This window comes from Fusarium falciforme, chromosome 4 (assembly GCF_026873545.1).
Source record: "Fusarium falciforme chromosome 4, complete sequence".
Taxonomy (NCBI): Eukaryota; Fungi; Ascomycota; class Sordariomycetes; order Hypocreales; family Nectriaceae; genus Fusarium; species Fusarium falciforme.
Genome location: NC_070547.1, coordinates 4,179,087 through 4,199,295, shown reverse-complemented (window position 1 = coordinate 4,199,295; position 20,209 = coordinate 4,179,087). Strand labels below are relative to the sequence as shown.

Sequence of the window (20,209 nt, the reverse complement as noted above, 5' to 3'; positions counted from 1 at the left end):
TTTTACTGTTTCTGGCATAACAGTTATGCAGGGGCGGTGGAAGTTGGCAAGGACAGAAAAGGAGTGAGGAAAGGAAGGTGGTAAAAATATGCATTGAGGATGTTTTTCCTCGAGCCAGCCTGAGGGCAGGCCAAGGCTCTGTAGGCACACACACATTGGGAGTTTTTGTGTTAGCGGATGAGGCAGATGTTTTGCGATGTTGGAGGGATTCCCTTGACGGTCGCTGTTGGAACACGTCACCGGGTTGATTTGATCAAGGTTATTCTAGATGTTTTGTATTCGTTTGGTGGTGACGAAGCTCCGGGGATACATAGGCTTGGAGCAAATGATACCCAGCGTTTTGCTATCATGACAGTTTGTATGGATGTTGCTGTTTGATGTTGGATGTAACCGTATCTGGTCAAGCACGACCGAGTGCCGAGACGGACGTAGCTCCGGGTATGAGACGAGATGCCGCTGCCGGTCCCGTTCCTGCATCCGGGCCGCTGCCCCACGAAGCACGTGCGGCTCCGGCGAGCTAGGCCTATTGCGTGCTAAACTGGCTGGGGGCAGCTGGCGGGTGTTGTTAATATGAGCTAGTCTGAATCTGGAAATAAGTCAACAGTGAATGGGCGAGGCTGGGTATTTAGAGTGCTGGGAGGAAGGAACGCGACCAACCGTGTCTGTGGAGCCCCCTCGTTGAATGAGCAGCAGCCAAAGAGGCTGGGTTAGGGTTGAATAGAGGGACGTGACGGCCAGTTTTGGAGGCCCCGAGATGATGGTTGATGACAGGTTGAGAGCGAATGGATTGTGTTTTTGTTAAAAGTTTGATGTGATGAATTGGGCCTGATGGACATGGTTGCTGTTACGCATTTGTTGATGCATCATTTATTTATTTATTTATTAGGCATTTGTTTGTTTCAGTACATGTCGTTGACCAAGGAATTGAGTGAATTAAAACGTTAGACAGTACACGTCCCCCCCATGTCTCGTGCCTGTCAATTTTCCCCAACTCGCGACAGCGCCGCCCGCCCCTCGTTGGAAATCTTAGCAAAATTCTTATCTTATCGCCGCCGCGTGTATGTGCCCATTCAAATACCTACACCTTTACCCAGTAAATCAATCTAACTCCCACTAACACACGCTCCTCATCAGACGCGACGACAATCCTCCCACTTCTTCTTTTAATTATAGTTTGACCAAGAAGATTCTTTTTTTCTATACCCCCTGTCTATCATCTATTTTCTGGTTTGCAATGGAGACTTGTTCACCTAGCAAGCGACGCGCGCTCGCTCCCCTCGACTCCAACGCGCTGGCCCCAAAGACGCTTTTCAAGGCCCCCACGGCGAGCACTTCGAGCGGTATCAGCCCCGTCAAGATGGCCATCGAGGGGAGGAAGAGGCTTCTCGAGATGGAGAGCGCGGCGGCTGCGAGACCTGCGGGGAAGAAGGCGTGTCTAGGACGTGACGAGGTATGTTGGCAGAAGATGTCATGACGTAAAGAGAACAAAGACATGCTAACATTGGGGTTCTGTAGGACGCGTCCGAGAGGAGCAACAGTCCTGATGTTAGTTCTGTATTCGACACGTCTGCCAACGACGCTTCGTGGGCTACAGCTGCTACTGAACACGACGGCGCCGCAACAACCGTAGCTCGTACATCGACATCAGCTCCCGCATCACCAGCACCTTCAAGAGGAACCCTAACGCGGCAACAAGTAAGACAAGTACGTTTAAACAACTCAAACCAAAAAACCACCAATACTAACAACCTCCAGAGAGCAGAGACCCTTCGACTCCGCCTCAGCCTCGCAAACTACAAGCTCCGCACAGGTCAGACGGCCGTGCCCCTCGCCGAGCTGCAGCGTCGTCCCCTCCTCCCACGCGCCATCCACGTACGGTCCCCGACGCCGCCCCCCGCCGCGCCCGAGTCTGACATTGGGGAAAAGGACCGTCGGTCTTCGACAGACTCGCAGCGGACAGAGGTGATGCCTTCTGAAGGAGAAGAGGAGACGACAAGTTGATGATTTATATTTGCTACTCAAAAACAAAAATCTTGGGGATCAATGGAGTTTGGGTTGGCGGAGTTTTTGACACGGGCTGTTCCATCTCATCAGCGTGGCATGTGGGCAAAGCGAAGCGATGAAACGGGGAGGGCATCTTTCTCCAAGAGGTGATTATCCTCTTGTACTGTGATTGGGGGCATAGGGCATCACAGCGTATCTATCTGGACCAAAGTTCCAAGAGATATTCCCATGGCGTTATAAGGGTGGGCTCATGGCATGCGTGCATCATTTTTTTGGGGGGGAAGGGCGGAAGGGCCTCCTGCCATGATATCTGGACATGTCTGGAATCCCATGCACATAGCGGTTCAATTGCTTCAATGATTTATTCATTCATTCACTACAGTCAGTCATAGGTCTCGTTCAACGTCTTGCGACATGATACCCAAGCCTTAGTCGTCGCCCTTGGTATATCCTCAACTCCATCCACACATACCCCGCCAGCTAACTCCAGCATCTCAACTCAATATCAACGCTTAGTCTACAAGGATCTTGGGCTCCAAAGACCCATACTTCTCAAAGAACTCCTTGAACAGCCGGATACCGTAGCCAACATCCGCGGTGCCACCCGTCTCGCGGATGCTGTGCATGCTGAGCTGCGGGTTGCCAAGGTCGAGCGTTCGCATGCCCAGCTTGGCAGCGAGACCGGGCCCGATGGTGCTTCCGCACGGCGAATCGTTGCGCACGACAAAGAGCTGAAGAGGCACACCGGCTGTGCGGGCGCACTCCTGGAGGAGCACGATGCCGGGCGAGTTGGTGGCGTAGCGCTGGTTGGCGTTGATCTTGATCACAGTACCGCCGTTCATGGCTGGCTGGTGCGACGCCTCGTATTTGCCAGCATAGTTGGGGTGAACAGAGTGCGCCATGTCGGCCGACACGAGGAATGACCGCGATAGCGTCTGCTCGTATGCCGTCGCCTCCTCACCCTCATGGTGGACAGCTTCGTAGCTACCCTCACTGGCAGTGTCGCGGTTTCCGGGGAGGACCGAGAGACGGCGGATGACGGATGGCAGCAGGTTGGAGTTGGCACCCTGTGCCGAGGTCGAGCCAATCTCTTCGTGATCAAAGCAGACGGTCAATCGGATGGTGTTGTCCTCCTCGAGAGCGTCCTCCTCCTTAACCGACTCAATAAGACCCTCGACTGAGCAGTAGGTCATGCCAAGGTTGTCGAGGCGAGGGGAAAAGATGAATTCGTCGTTGATACCGCCAATGCACGACTTCTGGGTATCATAGAGCACAAGCTCAAAGTCCACCACAGAGGCGACATCGACTCCAGCCTCGGAGGCAATGACGTCAAGAACGTTGGGGTGGTGTCGCTCCGTCATGGCCTTGAGAGGCTTAAAGTCCTCCTCCTCTGCCTCTGCCTCGCCCTCCTCCTTCTTTTCCTCTTCCTTTTCCTTCTTTGCTCCCTTGTTCAGCTCGGCAGCTGCGAGACCTGTAATTGGGAAAAGTTCCGTCTCCTTGTTGGGATCGAAGTTGCTCTGTCGGTGAAGGTGGATTGCTAGGGTCGGGATTCTCAGCAGGGGCTTGTCGACCTTGATAAGCTTCTGAACAAAGTTGTCGCCCTCCTTGACCAGGACACGACCGGCGATACTGAGGTCTCGGTCGAACCATGAAGTCCAGATACCACCACCATATGTTTCAACGCCGACCTGGAGGAAGCCAACGTTGGACTTTTTGGAAACTGGCTTGACTCGGAGGCAGGGAGAATCGGTATGGGCGCCAACGATGGCGACAGGGTTACCAGGACGCCACTTGCGGCCGATGGTAAAGGCGACGATGGTCGAAGCGTTGCGGGTGAGGTAGTACTTGCCGCCGGGTCGGAGAGTCGAGGCCCACGAGTCACGCTCGCGGATGAGGGTGAAGCCCGCCTTTTCGAAACGAGCCGAGGCGGATCGGACAGCGTGATAAGCTGCAAAGCAATATTAGCAGGAGAATGTTAGCAAGAGGGGCCGAGGAGGCTCTAACGGGTAGGCGACTCATTGACAAAGTCAACAAAGTCGAGAGCTTCTTGAGGAGGGGCCATGCTGGGCAACGAAGTCGAGAAGGATGCGACGAATGCGACAGATGGTTGTAGAGAAGATGCAATTGCGATTCTAGGCAGAAGAAGACGGCGTGATGAGATGCGGGAGAAGGAGAGCATCTGGCGGAGATGGAGGAGGAGAAAGAAGGCGGGCGTCTAGTTAGGAAGTTGGAGATAGGTACATCAATCGAAGGTCATTGGAATGGTCATGGTCGGTCAAGTCATGTGGTTGGTCAGTCAATTGAAGGCCCAAGCTTCGGTACGTACCCCCCTCACCGACCAGAGGAAGGCGGGGCTTCCACTCACCCCGCGATGGATGAGAAGCACTCATGGTGGTGATCTGGATGGCCCTGTTATGACCCTGTTTCTTTCAGGATAGGTATCACTAGTATCTGATATGATAGATGACCCCTTAACTTCCAGTCTCTGAGGCTATCAAAACCTCATTGCAAGGTTGAAGAGCAAACTCACCATGTCCCCCACCACTTACATCCACGACAACCTCGGTTGTGAACGATCTGTCCTGCCTGGGAAAACAAGCTTGAATCATCACTATCATGAAAAAAGAAAGAAGAACCTATAAGCTGATATACACAACGGCTAGGCTGCAGTTTCTACTCAACAACAACCCAAGACATCTTCCAAACCCCCATGCCCAGCTGCACCTCTCTCCCCCAGGCATGATGATGATGCTTGACCGGCTGCTCCGGAAAAGACGACTGCGTTTCTAGACAGGTCATGATGGCCATGTAGTGTGATTTTGATCTATAAGCTGAGACAAAAGTATTCGTAGCACTTCTCACCCGTCGCCATCCCAAGGATATCAAAAGAAGCATGGAAGAAGGGTGTCCCCGAGATTTTTTTGTTTTTATGTTTTATTCCATCTATAAAATCCCAACCTGGCAACTCCCGTCTAATTCCATGCTGTAAATCCCCGGTCATTAGAGACCCCCAGATATCTAACCATTCCGATGTGATGGCCCTGTCATACCCAAAGCTCAATGGTCGATATTTGCACCAGAGCTACCTGAACAATGCTATCAAAATCAAATCCAAGACAAGACAAAGCAAAATCCAAGTCAGTCCGCTAATCTCGCTAAAAACAAAGGAAATCTCATCCCCGGAGCGGTCGGCTGGCTGCTCCAACACTGCAAGTATAGACAACCATTATCTTGGCAGACTCGGCAGCAGCTTATCCTCAAAGGTTTTGGTTGTTCACGGTGCCATCGGAGCTGCCGCGGAGGCTGGAGAGTGTGGCACCCTTCTCGCTCTCGGAAACGGCGTTGGTGTACTCGGGCTTGTTGAAGACGAGACCAGGGTGGCCGAAGCAGAGAGCGATGGCAGCAAGAACAATCATGACACCCTCAAGGATGATGAAGGGGATCTCGTGCTTGATAAGATCACCATCATAACCATCCTTCAGCTCGGCAACACGGTAGATGCATCGGGTGAGGATGAGGATGATGGAGGCGGAGAGACCGGCAAAGAAGGTGTTGAGGCGCCAGCCAAAGTTGGCGGCGCGACCAGAGCGCCAGTAGCGGAACATGTAGTCACTGAAAGCGACGATGAAGAGGAAGAGGACGATGACCTGCAGGATCAGACCAGCCATGGAGATGTCGACACCCACGTCGTTGTCGGACGAGGTGGACATGGCACCACCGGCGGCCTGGAGGACGAGGCAGACGATATCGAAGGGGATGAAGATCCAGTAGAAGAGCTGGGGCTTGAAGCGAGAGAGCTCAGGGGCGAAGAAAACGATCGTCTTGGAAAGGGTGACATAGATGGACGCGGTGTAGAATACGGGTGCGATGGTGAGGCAGACTATGATGTGTTAGTTGAAGTTTGCAAGAAGTTGTTTTCTTCTAGAGACTCACCAATCTGAATCATGAAGGCGTTGAAAGAGAAGGGGTTGTTGTACATCATGACACGACCGACATAGCCAACAACCTCTGACAAGCAGCCCATGAGCATACCGGCCATGAAACCCCAGGCCTTCCATCGGCAGCCCAGGTAGGTATGGGCGAGACCGACAACTCCGAACAGAGCGATAAATGCAATGTTGGCAGCTAGATCAGGTCGGTAACCGAGGATGCTCCACTCGACCTTGCAGTTGTCGAGTGTGCAGGGCGAGTCGGAGCCGAAGTAGTCCTCGGGAGGGATGGAGTAGTTGTAGTTGGGCATGTTGGCGGTTTAGAGTGTTGATGTCGAGGGAGAGAGAGAGGGAGTGGGCGTTGGTGTATATATATTAGTCCTCAGCAAAGGCGGGTCTGAACGAGCGGGAAGAAGATGATGAGATGAGATGTAGGGAATTAAGCTTATTATGAAGCTCTTGGGAGTGGATTGCTGCTGCTGCTGGAGATGAGATGGGAATGAGAAACAGGAGATGGACGCGTTGATATAGGTAGATACGGTAGAGCCGGCAAGCCGTGGAGGCTGTATAAGGCTGGGGAACGGACTCGGTAAACACGGTTACCATGCCATGCCCTACGGCACTGGATGGACCTTGTGTGTGGTCCCTGTCCCAGGCCCACGGGCCCATGACGAGGCTCATACCGCTCGCATCTCGCATCTCGCACCTTGGGACGATTAAGAGCGATGGGCGTCCGCGGGGCGCGAGTGGCTGTTACCAACCAACAAGTGGGCCCTAGCGCGGGTACAAGCCTCAACGGGTTACACTGGCCTCTAAATTAGGGCCTCTCAGCGGAGGAATGTCCATGGGAAGCAGGGATGTGGTGGATCTTGAGTCAAAGAGATGAGATGTTGTTCGAAAAAGGTTGATCTGTGCGGTCGGCATGCTCGAGATTCTAAAGATGGTGCCTAAGATCGACCCCCTGGTAGTCAGTCATCTACGCCAGCTAAACGCGCGGCATCGAGAGATTTCCTGTCACATCGAGAGATTTCAGTTCAAGGCAGAAAAAGAGTAGCCGCTAATCTCGAGAGGCTTTGACGGGTGCGAGGTGCGAGTGCGAACAAGGGCCTGCGGATCTGCCATTTTTTCCTTTATTCCCCTGCCCAATGACGGCATCTTGCACAGCCCGAATCTTCCGTAGGGCAGTTTTTTCAACATTTTCTATTTTTTTTTTTTTATTGGTCGAACCGCCATTATCGTCGCGTCTCGCTGCTTGCGTCAGCCATGCGAGATCCCTGGGCTTACCATTTCAAGTAATAGAGTCACAACCAACAACAAATTTCCATCTCTTGAGGCTCCCTCAGCTTGTGGCTGATGCAATCCAGGTCCTTGTCGATTTCCTTTTTTTTTTCCTCAACTTGGGCAATTCATTCGAGGTCTCACATGCAGAGTGATTGTCCCATAAATGCAGTCTAATGTCCTTTCTATCCCCAAAGTACTCTAGAAGCTGAAAGCTGTCTGACATGAAGCGCAGAGTCGCACCTAAAAGAGGTGTGTCTGTCTGACGACAGCTGCTTCGTGTCATCGCATCACCCCGTCTCGTCAATCTTACTCGTCCAAGCCACGCCTTGGATGAAACGAGGCCTGATTAGACCCAGCCCTAAAGGTGATCGGCCTGGCCGTTGATATCCAACAAGGCTTTTGCACTGCCCTGTAAATCGCACTCGCTCAATCAAACGATCAACCATGCAGCATCTCCAACGGGGTAATTCTTGCTGACACCTTCAAGACTTAGGTTGCTCCGTAAGCCAGCAAAGACATGAAGCGAAGCGAGAGTGGAGCCGCTAAAGTTCTAAACACGTCAAACAGGGCTCCGAGTGCGAAAAGAGTTTGTAAGCCCGACTCCGTACCTTAGCTCGTTCAGCACCACCCAAGTCCGTGTCCGTGTTGTTGCCCCGCACTCCGCCTCCCCACCTGCCCGTGCCGTCGGCCGTTATCCTTATTCTCCGGTCCGGCGGTGCGTCACGTTTAGCTCCGCCCCGGCCGCCTCTTGAATCATAGATACTGATTGTTTCCCTACGAACATGTTTTTGTTTTTGAGGATTTGGGTTTCTTGATTACGCAAGTGTCATCCCCGCGCAATTAATGCTGCTTACACCGGCTTGGCGACCACCACGCGAACTGGCCCATTCTCATGAATGGCTGTGAGCGTACCGCCTACTCTTTCTGAATCCCGCTGTTATCGCATCGACAATCGCCCGGGTTTTCTTGTTCATCTTCACCCCGTATCAAGCTAAGAATATTCCCAGATCCTGTCCTGCCTCGACCGTTGCATTTCCCTACACTCGGATCCACCCACGACATAATAATTTTCGAAACTGCTTGGGTTTCCTGCGTCATACCTGTTACCGTCCTCCTCTTTCTCCCCTCATCGCAGACCTCGAGCTTTCTTGTTCGGCGTGACGATACATAGAAGCCCAGACGATCTGTTACAACGGTCCTCAATAATTCCATCGCGGCCAACCCGTCTCCCGATCCCACTGCGCTTTTGGTCCTTTCTCATCAATACACCAAACAATAAGGACGAACCTCGATATGCAACCCGAGCAGAGAGCGTCAATGACATTGTTTCGCAATGGTCTTCTCTACAGAAGCGACTTGCTTTCTAGTCTCGGCCAATCGTGTGATTCCTGGCGCCATGCTACATCCTCATTCCGCCAAGCTCTTGGCTCCGAGAGCATACATCCTGGATTGCCGAATTAGAGAACCCTGACCAATTGACAGGATTCCCTCAACGCCAAGCTCTTGGCGATATTGCTTCTCTCAACGGTCCAGCTGTCGTGGAACAGAACAACAATATTCTTCACCATGCTGCGCAGTTCGATGTGAGTTACATATTGTCTAGAAGACGCCAAAGCTTTTTCATGATTACTCAAAATGTTGAACTTCGATATATGACATTACTCCCAGGTCTGTCTACTTTACAACCCATGTAATACATCTTTCCGGTTCTCATGTAGAGTTGGAGTTGTCAGCACAGGACCAAGCCGCCGATCCTCCCGAGACCTTGTAAGAGTCCATGATGCCCACGACTGACCCGTACGTGCCGGCAACCATGCAAAAGGTTCCAGAAACCACAATAAAGATGCTCCAGCAGACCATCAAGTGCCACCTGAGGTCTCGGTCCTTCCTGGACCAGTTGTCGTACAGCCACATGCAGCCATAGGGCTGGAAGCACATAAAGGTACCGAGGAGGGCGCCAATGAGGGAAACGAGACCGCCAAAGACGGGGATAGCACTGGCGATGATGTAGGCGATAATGGTGATGCCTCCAGTGCAGCCCAGCCATGTCCCCCAATGCACCAGGGTGTTCGAGTTGAGGTGCTTAGAGCCGCGCAAGATTCGCACAAATATGTACTTGGCAGGGACGTGTGTCACGATCATGGCTGTGACGAGTAGTCCAGGAAGGGCGAAGCCATAGCAGACCTTCTTCATGGTTGATCCAGCAGACCCCAAAGCAGGTGAGGCGACATAGGAGCCACAGTAGTAGTAGACAACAACTCCGATGGCGATATACGTGACAGTCACAACTCCCTGTGCGCATAGGAGGGAGCGGGTGTAGTGCCTGGGCTCACGCATCTCGGCGACGATGGTGAAAAACGCGGGCGTTCCTGAAAAGGCAAAGATGAGGGCCGAGATAGCAGAGATGCCATCGACGAAGCTCGGCGTGTTGGTGAGCTTGTAATCAGACACCCACACCCCTCCCTTGGGTGCGGCAGCAGGACGATCCTGTACGCCGACAGCAACAGTCACGGCAAATACTATCAGCCGTTAGAAAGTCCTTCAATATTGCCTGCCAATTGGGACAACTCACTAGCAGTCATAATACAGACAAGTCCAATCCAGGCGAGCCAGCCGATCTTGCCAAGGGTGCGAATGCTAGCAAACCCAAAGGTGGCGACAGCAGCGACGGCGACAAATACGGCAGTACAGGCGGCGTGTGTAGAGACGGCATTGAGACCGATTGAAATACCCAGCATGGCAGAGCCCGATACGAATATCCAATCTGATATCATCAGCGAGATTTCTTTGCAATGAATCACAAGTAGGTACTCACAGAACATAAAGATTATAGCAAAGACCTCCCGTCCGATCTTGCCAAACATCATAAAACCGGCATCGTCGAGTCCATAGACTTCAGGGTGTCTCTTCTTGAATATACCAATCATATAATCAGACCAAGTAGTGATGGCAGAAATAATAACGAGGCAGATGACTCCAGGGATAACACCGAGAGCGTCGAAAGTGGCAGGAATTGACAAGACACCCAGGCCGATCTGAGTCTTGGTCATGAGAGCGATGGTTGCAATCCACCCAACCTGTGTTTGAAATATCAGCCTCGGCGACAACGCGATTGGGAAGATTCGAGGTGACGCGTACATTGCGGTAGTTGGGGCCATCCTCTGTGACTTCTCCAAAGACAGCATCTTCGACGTGTGAAGAGGCATAGGTAGAGCCATTTTGGGAAGGAGGACTCTGAAGCCCATCAGAAAAGCCCTCAGAGTCCTGCGCGGGCTTCTTCTCCTTGAACATTGTGGGAGAGTTGTGAGGGGCGACGTGGGAGCAGATATAGAGGAGTGGCTTAAGTGAACATCTGGTAGGAAAAGCAGCAACCCTGGAAGGTATGGGACAACTAAAGACAACCTGGAGGGGATTCGCCCTGGGCAAGGGACTCGTGATTTATTTTGGGGAAAAGAGGAGCTGACGGAGTAGAGCTAGGCTGGGGAGTTGATACAAAAAGTATGGATGCTGGGGAAACAAGACCCTTTTAAGTCGCTGGGTTTTGGTGCTCAGACATTGGATGAAAGGGAGAACCCCACAAGATGGCTTTCGCATTCCCCAGACCCCACAGAGAGTATGACCAAAGAGAGACGGGGTAGAGATCATGACAACTGAGGTGGTGAAGTGCGCGGAGTTTGTGGATAGAGGGGGTGTAACCGTGTAAGTGTGGTGGAGTAGGTCGATTCATGTGAACCCTGCGGAACGGGCTTCTTCTCGTAATGGAAATACCCCAGATGAGCGAATTTCATGGGCCCCAGGGTGCCTCCATGACCTCATCATGTCTCCAGAGTCAAGTCTCACAAGTCGGTGCCGGTCCAGGGACTCGGGAGAGGGCTTGCTGGCTTGCAAGGTGGAGTATCGGATGGAGAAAACTGACATAACCGGTCCCACCTTCCCTGAAGAGGATGCTCAGGGACACTTCCCCACTCTCCTCGGGCTCCTTCTTCAACGTTTTGCTCTTCTCGGGCGGAGAACCCGAGACCTTCAGTGGACAAAACAAGACTATTGAAAAGGTATAAGGCAATGTTTTGTCCCTTCCATTGCTCCCACCATCTTCAAACTCTTTCTCGTACACTAGCCAGGTACAGTAGATTCTGAAGTGAACCCTGCGGGGTCAGGGTTCTTTCCCGTCCCAAAGATTGGAGAAGGTGTGACACCTGGTCAGTTTTGGAGAAAACGAGGCGTTCCTTCTTTGAGCCTCAACGAAAGATCAAACCAAGGTCTTTGGGGCTCACCACAGAACAAACCGATCTTGTGATAGGCTAGATCTTCTTTCACTTCTTTTCTTTTTCCTCCTGTCTCACTCTCTCCATGTTCACATGATGTCATCCCTCCCAATCGCCTTGGCATCGCCATTGCCACCAAAAAGGAATGCGGCTACACTAAACTCGTAAGAGACTGGCCTCGGGAAGGAACCCGAGATGGTGTCGATGTTGACCAGAGAAGCCGACGTTGAGAGGCTAACGCACGCACGAGCCCTTCGAATCCGGCCCTGAAACTAACCACTCAAAGAGACCCCGAGCTGACATTTCAACATTGGGCCATACGCAGACCGTAAAACGAAGTTGTTGGCGACGTCGTGCGGGGCTCGTCCGGAGTCCCTGGACTTTCGGGGTCTCTCTCTTTCTCTTCCCCATTGGGACAAGCTGCGCCCTAGAAATGACTTCATCACTACCAGGCTCCACAGCATGAGACATGTCCCGGCTTCAAGATCTACGTTGTTTGAAAACCCGTGTTCTCCCGGGCGAGTCTGCATCTCAGCAGCCCAGGGGACGATGAGCCATCTACTAGACGCAGCTACAGAAACCAAACATGAACCAATATGCGAGCAGACTCACACAGAGATCCCTTCCGGAATGTTTCCAGGGCAATGCGAAACGCTGACGATCACTCCTCGGGATGAGAAACCGAGAGCCATATATTATCCAAGCTTTTCTAGGCCTTCGAATAGGAGTAGGATCCTTGCGAATATGCCTCACCAGTGTCATGCAAAACACCGGAAACAATTCCATGTGCAGCTCTTAGACGAACAAGTGGGACAAGGTGAATAACCCCAACTCGCCGGCATGGATATCCCAGTCCATTACGGGGTACGGAAAGCAGCTCGCCTAGACACCAAGTGGTTCTCGTAAGAGCTGAAAACCACATGAGCCTTATTGGAGGTACGCATTCCTAGCAAATATCGTGAGGTAAAACAAACCTTAGAGTGGCTGGCCAGTGTGACACGGGCGAAGAGGATAGCATCCAGTGTCTATTGGAGCAATCCTCGTTCGCCCTGTTTTTTTACATGCCGTTGAGATTTCTTCGAGTCACTTGTTACTTACATGCTACATGAGGCAGGCCATGGAGGTCTAGAATCGAAGCATAGGAATCTCCCCAGACCCAGGATCTGACCCCAGAGACTCAATCTCCATATCCCCTCATTTCACCCCACGGCGGCCCCGTCCTATTACTCCATCGTGGAGGTCTAGATCCTTGTCTTTGGAGACTCAGAATCCGTTGGGCGGGTCAGTGGGCTCGCCGCCGCAGTCTCCAAGATGACCTAAGAAAGTGGCTCCCTGTTTAGCTGACTCGGCCATGTGAAATGGATTCTATTATGTCTTGGCCATCCAATCATCCTCGCTCTTTTTAGAGGTTACGAGTTTTTATAACGTCCTCTTCACCATCTTCTACTTCTAACCCCTCAATTTCGCCCCAAACTTCCGATCCTTGCCAGTGGACGGCATACCCGGCTCCGTTACTTCGTATCTCCCCGTCCGGTGACCCCTGAGCGCATACGACACCCTTTTCAATGGCATGCAAAAACATTTTCTTGGATCGGATATGACATAAACGTTTCTTCGAACATGCGTTGGTTCATCAGCAAGCCATGTGTGCGGGAGGCAGGCGATGCCAAACATGATCTCTCTCGAGTAACACTCGTCGAACAACGTGGTCATGGCGAACAAGAGCCGTATCATACTACAGTAACGACTAATATGAAATATAGCTGCACATGCACCAATTTTTATCCAGAATTTGGCCAGAACCAGGTTATGCAGCAACTATGGTGGAGGGTATCCCAGGAAGCTAACGCACGCCAGCGGGATGACCAAAGTTACTCTCTTCCAGATTGCGAATATGGAATCGGGACCTTGTTTTGAAGCTTCGGGATGGTTCGGAACTAAAGATATGAGGCAGAAAGAGATACGGCATACCCGGTGGAACGGTGCAGGAGGAACCTCCAATGGGCACAACAGCAACACACCCCTCTTCTGCAACTCCACGGATCGAAAACATGGCTTAGTCAATTTTATTATCTGAAATCAGTCTCTAACGTCAGCTTGAGTTCCAAGTTCCTTGGGGTCTGACGGAAGGTAGAGTTTTAGGAGCTAGCATTAGAGGGCGGCCCTGATAACCGTTGCTGAAAGATTCAGGCGACCTTTCGACACTATTGGCTTCTTTTCGAAACTATTGTAATAGTCCATGGTATCTCTCCTAGTCTAGATGGCCTGATCAGAGCTGTTGCCACCACGATGCCCTTGCCAGACTCGACTCCAGGACGTAAGACACCGACCGACTAGACGACCCAAGTCATTAGCGCAGCATACAAATATGGCTCAACCGTAAAGGTTAACCATCATATTCTAGATGCTATGGCCTCAACCGGACCCTTGATAGAGTTATCTCCTAGGTTGGCGATGCGAGAGGATCAGTGGAGGAATGATTGAGCATTGGCTGTTGGAACTCGACCACAATACCTCCAGGAGCTGGGTTAACAAAGTGAAAAGTTGAATGTATTAAAATTAGACACAGGGACTTGACAAAATTCCTTTTTTTTCTAACTGCAACAGGGTTTCGTATCGCTACATAATGGATGGTTCATCGTGTACTGTTGGTCGCTAGGTCGCCTACCCGGTACCATAGTTCATCGAGAACACGCGACATAGGAATAATTCTTCTTGATCATCCCATACACTCGGACTTGACTGATCACGCGGTGGAGCAATAATTGGCTTGTTTGAGATAATCCTACAGGGGAGTTACGGCGCGGGCTAGATGATAGAGAAAGAAGACTTCCATGGGTTGATATACGGACCATCTCCGGAGAAGAGCAGTGGAGAGGGGATGATGAGGAAACGAGGCAAACAGGCAGTTCAACAAGGAAACTTGTCCAGCAGCACCAACATTATACAAAGAATAGAAGAGATACAAAGACAGCATGTTCATGATTTTTGAACCACCAATCGAACAATGAATTGCTCCTCCCTCCTCTGGTGGTGGGTTCACCCGCTAGTCTTGATAAGCCATTCCCGAGGATTTTCTTGGCTATTTTCTTACATACATGACGCGAGCAATTAAGCTTAACAGCCCTGGTGCGCCTCCGCAGAAGAGAGATAGAAGGAGGAGTGGAAAAAGAAATAAAACTACCATCCAAGGTTATCAAAAAGTTGAAACTGTTGTGCTGTCAACTTCAGGGAGTAGCTATGCAAAACTAATGCGTTGCACCAGACCAAAACCTCCCAATTCGGGAGGAGAGCAGAGTAGTATGTACGATAATAGGCTAAATGTCTCGGGCCAGGTCTGGTCATTCCCCGGAGAGGAGCTCTTGTCCGGGGAAGTTTCGAGGTCACCGCTGGGGACACCGAATAGCATCAGACGGCCACCGCTCCGCAAGCCATGAAGCCAACTTGAAGACTGCAAATTAGCCTTGCTAGGCCTGCATACGACTCAATACATCCCGCCCAATTGAACATGCCGATGACTATGCCGTCTTCTAGTCAGGTCCAGACGCCATCCATGTCTCAGTCCAACACGTGAGCAAATCAATAGTTCGCTCCGAATCGCCTCACCTCGACAAGACCTTCCCCGCGCAATGCCCTGATTTCTACAAGCAATGACTCTTGCACCCGACCCATCCTCATCTCCCTCAAATCAAGGCACAGCACCATCAGTTCTGCCCATTCACCCGCACCTGGGGCTATTCGGGTCCAATGGCGCACCCCTGATGGTCACACATCGCAATCTCCCGGGGGCCTGGGCCTTTTGTTAATTTGCCGTCGCTGCTTTAGAGTCGGTGGCTGGTGACCTCCCTCCGTAGCCTCGTGCCAACTTGGGAAATGAGCCCGTGCATGCAGAGAGGAAGGGGGGGGGAGACCGCCGATGCGACCTCACCCCAGATTTTCCAGGGGTTGATGGCTTGATGCGACCTCCCGGCGGCGTCGTTAGCTCGCGCCCCATTCACAACGTCTTTATTCAGAGGGCCAAGAGATGGATGCCAAGTAGCTCACATAGACAACGATATACAACTTCAAATGGTAAAAAAGGTTGAGTTTAAAAGCAGATATTCATGATTTGGTCCAGACCAACTATCCAATCGCCCAACCATGAACACCCGGTTGCAGATTAGAAGATTAAGTACAGATTTGTGCCAATAAAGCGGTAGTATTCACTCGTCTAGTTAAACTCTGTACATGTCCAACAAGACAGAATACCTGGGTTCATAAATTGCCATAGCCTGCAGGCTTCAACTTATAGGACGAAAAAGGGAAGAATTTAAGCCAGGAGGAAAGCGGCGATACCGGCGGCAGCGGCGAAGAAGGCAGAGCCAGCGAAGGTGGCGGCGCCAGCAGTCACAGCAGGAGGCTGAGTGGGGACACTGGGACATGTTAGTTCTTTGCTCTTCAACTCTCACGAAGCTTTACTTACGTCTCGTTGCCGTGAGCGGGAGGGTTACCGCCAGCGGGGGTGGTGGCGGCGGGAGGGGGAACAGCAGGGCCGGTGGGGTTGCCGGGCTGGCCGGGGTAGCTAGGCTTGCCGCCAGTAGGGCAAGGAACCTGGATGGTAGAGTACTCAACGGTGGTGAGGACCGTGGTGTAGCTCTTGGTGATGGCAGTCACAGACTGAGAAGGAACGCACTCGGGAGCCTCAGGGACGGGAGTAGCGGGAACAACGGGCTTGTTGCCGGACTCAGCAGGAGGGTTGGGGTAGACAGGAACAGTGCCGTTGTGGTGGGGAGCGGGCTGGGAAGGCTTTCCGGGGTAGGTAGGCTTTCCGGGAGTAGCGGGCTGAGAAGGCTGCTCGTAGACAGGCTTGCTGGGCTGCTCATACACGGGCTTGCTAGGCTTAGGCTGCTCATAACCGGGCTGAGTCTCAGCAGGCTTGCTGGGCTTGGGCTGCTCAGGGTACTCGGGCTTCTCAGGCTGAGCGGGCTTGCTGGGCTCACCAACGGGGCAGACGGTGGTGGAAACAGCATAGGTCTCGGTGGTCACGACAGTGGATCGAGCAGGGCAGTTGGTGACCTCGGGACCGCAAGAGGTGATGGTCTTGATGTTGGTGCTGTAGATGGTGGAGGTGGTCAGAGGAACCTCAGTGGTCTCGGGAGCCTCAGAGGTAGGCTCAGGGGCCTCGTAGGTAGGCTCGGGGGCCTCGTAGGTGGGGATGGGAGCCTCGGAGGTCTCGACAACGGGGTAAGAGGTGGTGCTGACGACGGTGGATCGAGCAGGGCAGTTGGTGACCTCAGGACCGCAAGAGGTGATGGTAACGAGCTCAGTCTGGTAGACAACGTCCTTGGTGGCCATGGCCGAAGAGGCCAGGAGAGCGGCGGCAACAGTGTAACGCATCTTGAAAGTGTTGATGGTTGAGAAGAAGGGTGTTTTGGTTGTAAAGAGTGGATAAGCTTAAAGCTCAAAGGTTGATAGTTGTTGAAAGTGGTGAAAGAATGGACGACCGAAGTCAAAAGGAGTCAAGAAGCAGGCAGCTTTGAAGTGTAGGCTTGTTTGGCTGTGAAAAGAAGGAAGAAAGGATCGATGAAAGGTCGCAGGACGGTCGCGTTTTAATAGCCATGTCAGTCCTCTACCAGCAACTCCCAGGCGGAGATTACGTACTGGAGGTTTCCAGGAGGTCGGCCGTCTCCATGATCCATTGCCACCCTGGGTCCAGGGGTTCTGGCAAACGGCTCTCGACTTGAGATGAAAGAGAGGGCGAGTGTGACCCTGGCAAATGACCCATCCAGACTGGGGGAAGTTGGATGGCGGAGCCATGTCGCGGGTCGACCGCCACGGTCTCTGGAGTTGGTTGCGTGTGGAACCGCCGTGGCCCGTGGATCCGTCCACCCTTGGGATGCTGGATGCTGGATCACCATGAATTCTGGGTCACGGACCAGAGCAATGACAGGGGCACGGGCTTCCATGGATAGTCTTGTTTCAAGAGCTTGGTCAAAGGTTATCATTCATGCCGAGCATTGACGACAATGCTAAGCAGCAACGTTTCTTGGAGCTGTTGACCAGGCAGACGAATTCTGCTCGAGTAGGCTACTTGTCATGAACCAGAAGTGACCTCAAAGAGGCCATCTTTCGGGGCAGCGTAGCGTCCATCTGCAGGTACAGTCAGTCCCTGACATCCATCAGGAAGTGAGGTGTCGGGTGGATGCTGGGTGGGGCAAGGAGTGGACCAGTCAAGCGCCATCTCTTCATCCTCTCTTCATCTCGGTCGTCTAGAGTGGTTCTGTCGCCCACATTGGCTCGATCGGCACGGCTGCCACTACCGCCCAGCAGGCTTTAACTGGTTGTTTGACCGACGAGGGGCGGCTTCTGGAGGCGTCAACTCCAGCGAACAGTAGTCGAGGGTCCATGTTTGATAGGCGGTGATGGGCGGGTCATGGACCACTCACAGTCGGTCAAGCTACCAAGCTGCGAAAAGGATTCTCGTCTCGAGGGATTGCAAGCTGAGGGCAGCACGACAGAGGCTCCCTCCTCCAGCGCACTGTTCGTCCTCATCTCTGGCCCTCGTGTGCTGCTGTATGAGGATCGGACGCTGGCGCATGTTGATCAGGGATGTAGTTGATGAAGGGGAAGCCGGGGGTTGTGCCCTGGACCCCGACGCCGTTGGTTTAGTGCTGGCGTCGTCCAGTGCACCTTCCTTGATGGTCGACCGCCAAAATAAAAGGACTTGTTCAAGCACAACTTGTGCAAGACGGCATAGTGCACAGCCCCTCTCTGCACAAATCTTCATTGTCAAGCCTCAGCATCATGCGATTCATGGATTCCAGCCTCACCCTTCATCTCTTCCCAAACGGCCCTTTGTCCATTGTTCTATCTACGGTCTAAAAAGGACCAAGACATGTCTCGTTTCGCATTGAGTGCTTGCTTTCAGCTGCGTTGTACGAAATGCCACATCTGCTCCTGGTAAATGTCATTCTTTGTTGTCTGATGCCCAGCCATCCTTCTATCAACATTGGACCAACAATTCAGCAGTAGCCAAACACAATGTTATGACAATCTCCTTGCAGCATACGCATAAGCCAATGAGAAACAGTACCTTACTCGTGGTATCCATCTCCTCATTAATGCACGACATGGTTGTCATTACAAGGTCCGCGGTTGTGCAACTGATTGGTCTCCCGTCGTTGCACAAGTCCGACACACATCACTAACCGCTCGCAAAAAGCAGCTGCAGCCGCCTGGAGACTGTGCCACACCTATCTCCTAATGCAGGAACCCACATTGTTGGTGCGGGACTCCATCCCCATGAAAAGAGTCAAGCCTCAAACTTGGCATCGACTGGATTGCAACCTTCCATCAACGAGCCGTGCCCGTTGCGAGTCGGGGCGAGGACAAGCAATGACCATTGCAAGCCCCCCTGCCCATCATGGAAACGATAACTGATGTTAATTCGATCGCATGAGCTTGTTTTCACAATGTGGACATGAGCCAGCACCAAAAAGACGCCTCCAGAACCAACCTACACATTCAGAGTTTCCAACCGAGATAACCTGTGCTAAATGTAGAAAGACAGACCGCAAGAAGCAGGGAGACGGGAGATGGAGGGGTGCCATCTCCATCTGGTTGTATATCTCGGCTGCCTCATTGGGCTATCTACCGGCCGGAGCTTGGTTCGGGGCAATCAACCCCAAGGGGCTCGCTCGTTTCCACGCTTTGATCAAGACTCGTTGCAACTTGAGCAGGACCTCGTAAGGCGGTGACGGGCATCTGCATCATGTTCATGGAGCAGAGACCGCCTCAACTCGAGCGCATGGATGATGCCGCCATGGCCATCTCAATCAACTTGGCCCTCTTGTCCAATCTCTTGGCCTCCAACGAGCGTTTATTCCCGCTGTGGTCGTCCGCGCGTCACACCATGCAAAGTTTGCTGCTGATCAGAGGGCTCTTCCAAAGCCATGACGTCGAAATGTCTCTTTGAAACAAAGAACCACAAAATGGGCGTCTTGCAGAGCGATGCTGCCGACTGGTCCTCCACTTCTTACAGCGCATCCCGGCAGCGCCGTGTATTCCCTAGTTAGCATTCAGAGCAACAGGGACGATTGCCGCATCCAGTCGCAGAAAGAACCAGCCTCGTCCTCTGGCCCGTTCTCTTCTCGCAGCTCGTGTGACAGCAACTGCAGAGGCGAAAGGAAGCCAATATCACCCCCTAAGTTGGCTGGGTCACCCCTGCTGGTCTCCTGCACCAGCTGTTGGCTCGCAACCAGCCAAATCATGCCCTCAGCGCCACGTCGCGCCCCCAGCCGGCAGTGGCTTGCCGCCTTCTCCTGACGATCGTCTGGGCTGCCATCGAAGCTTGGCACCGAATCGAAGGCCGCGGCCATGTGCTGCTCGTATCAAGAAATCAGCGATCCAGATTTTAAGATGGGGGTTCAATCCAACTGCAAGGGGACCAGGTCCCCTATTTCCGCTCTCCACAATTCGCCATCACTTCTCTGCCCACTTGTCTCCCCGCAAAAGGAGGGAAAGGAGACGGTTTGGAAGAGCAGGAGAAGGGTGGACTCTGGCAGTTCAGTTCTGCAGCCGGGACAAGACGAAACTTGGCAGCTGGGGGGAGATGAAGCTGACGAGTCCTCTGGATCTTCCGCTGACTAGATATTGGCCCCGTCGCGCACCAGAGATAGACTTGCACGTGTGAAGCGCCGACAATCTCTGTTGTTTCAGCAGCAAGTCGACGATCGTCTCCTCTAAGAGACC

At 52.5% G+C, this 20,209-nt stretch overlaps 5 protein-coding genes across 5 annotated transcripts; 1 reads left to right on the top strand and 4 right to left on the bottom strand.

The window, feature by feature from the left end:
• Positions 1 to 1,234: 1,234 nt before the first annotated feature.
• Positions 1,235 to 2,001, top strand: NCS54_00600000 (Hypothetical protein; the record flags this gene model as incomplete). The annotated part of the gene is made up of 3 exons (XM_053151477.1): positions 1,235 to 1,450; positions 1,516 to 1,704; positions 1,756 to 2,001. 3 exons carry the CDS (start codon positions 1,235 to 1,237, stop codon positions 1,999 to 2,001), a joined length of 651 nt encoding a protein of 216 aa, XP_053007452.1.
• Positions 2,002 to 2,516: 515 nt separating this feature from the next.
• NCS54_00599900 (Hypothetical protein) lies at positions 2,517 to 4,183 on the bottom strand (the record flags this gene model as incomplete). Its single annotated transcript, XM_053151476.1, has 2 exons — positions 2,517 to 3,952; positions 4,009 to 4,183. The coding sequence occupies 2 exons, from the start codon at positions 4,181 to 4,183 to the stop codon at positions 2,517 to 2,519; spliced, it is 1,611 nt and encodes a 536-aa protein (XP_053007451.1).
• A 1,078-nt stretch (positions 4,184 to 5,261) lies between these two features.
• Positions 5,262 to 6,244, bottom strand: NCS54_00599800 (Hypothetical protein; the record flags this gene model as incomplete). The annotated part of the gene is made up of 2 exons (XM_053151475.1): positions 5,262 to 5,884; positions 5,938 to 6,244. 2 exons carry the CDS (start codon positions 6,242 to 6,244, stop codon positions 5,262 to 5,264), a joined length of 930 nt encoding a protein of 309 aa, XP_053007450.1.
• A 2,680-nt stretch (positions 6,245 to 8,924) lies between these two features.
• Positions 8,925 to 10,505, bottom strand: NCS54_00599700 (Aa-trans domain-containing protein; the record flags this gene model as incomplete). The annotated part of the gene is made up of 4 exons (XM_053151474.1): positions 8,925 to 9,733; positions 9,787 to 9,978; positions 10,030 to 10,291; positions 10,353 to 10,505. 4 exons carry the CDS (start codon positions 10,503 to 10,505, stop codon positions 8,925 to 8,927), a joined length of 1,416 nt encoding a protein of 471 aa, XP_053007449.1.
• A 5,283-nt stretch (positions 10,506 to 15,788) lies between these two features.
• On the bottom strand, positions 15,789 to 16,855 carry NCS54_00599600 (Hypothetical protein; the record flags this gene model as incomplete). Its single annotated transcript, XM_053151473.1, has 2 exons — positions 15,789 to 15,891; positions 15,942 to 16,855. The coding sequence occupies 2 exons, from the start codon at positions 16,853 to 16,855 to the stop codon at positions 15,789 to 15,791; spliced, it is 1,017 nt and encodes a 338-aa protein (XP_053007448.1).
• Between the last annotated feature and the right edge of the window lie 3,354 nt (positions 16,856 to 20,209).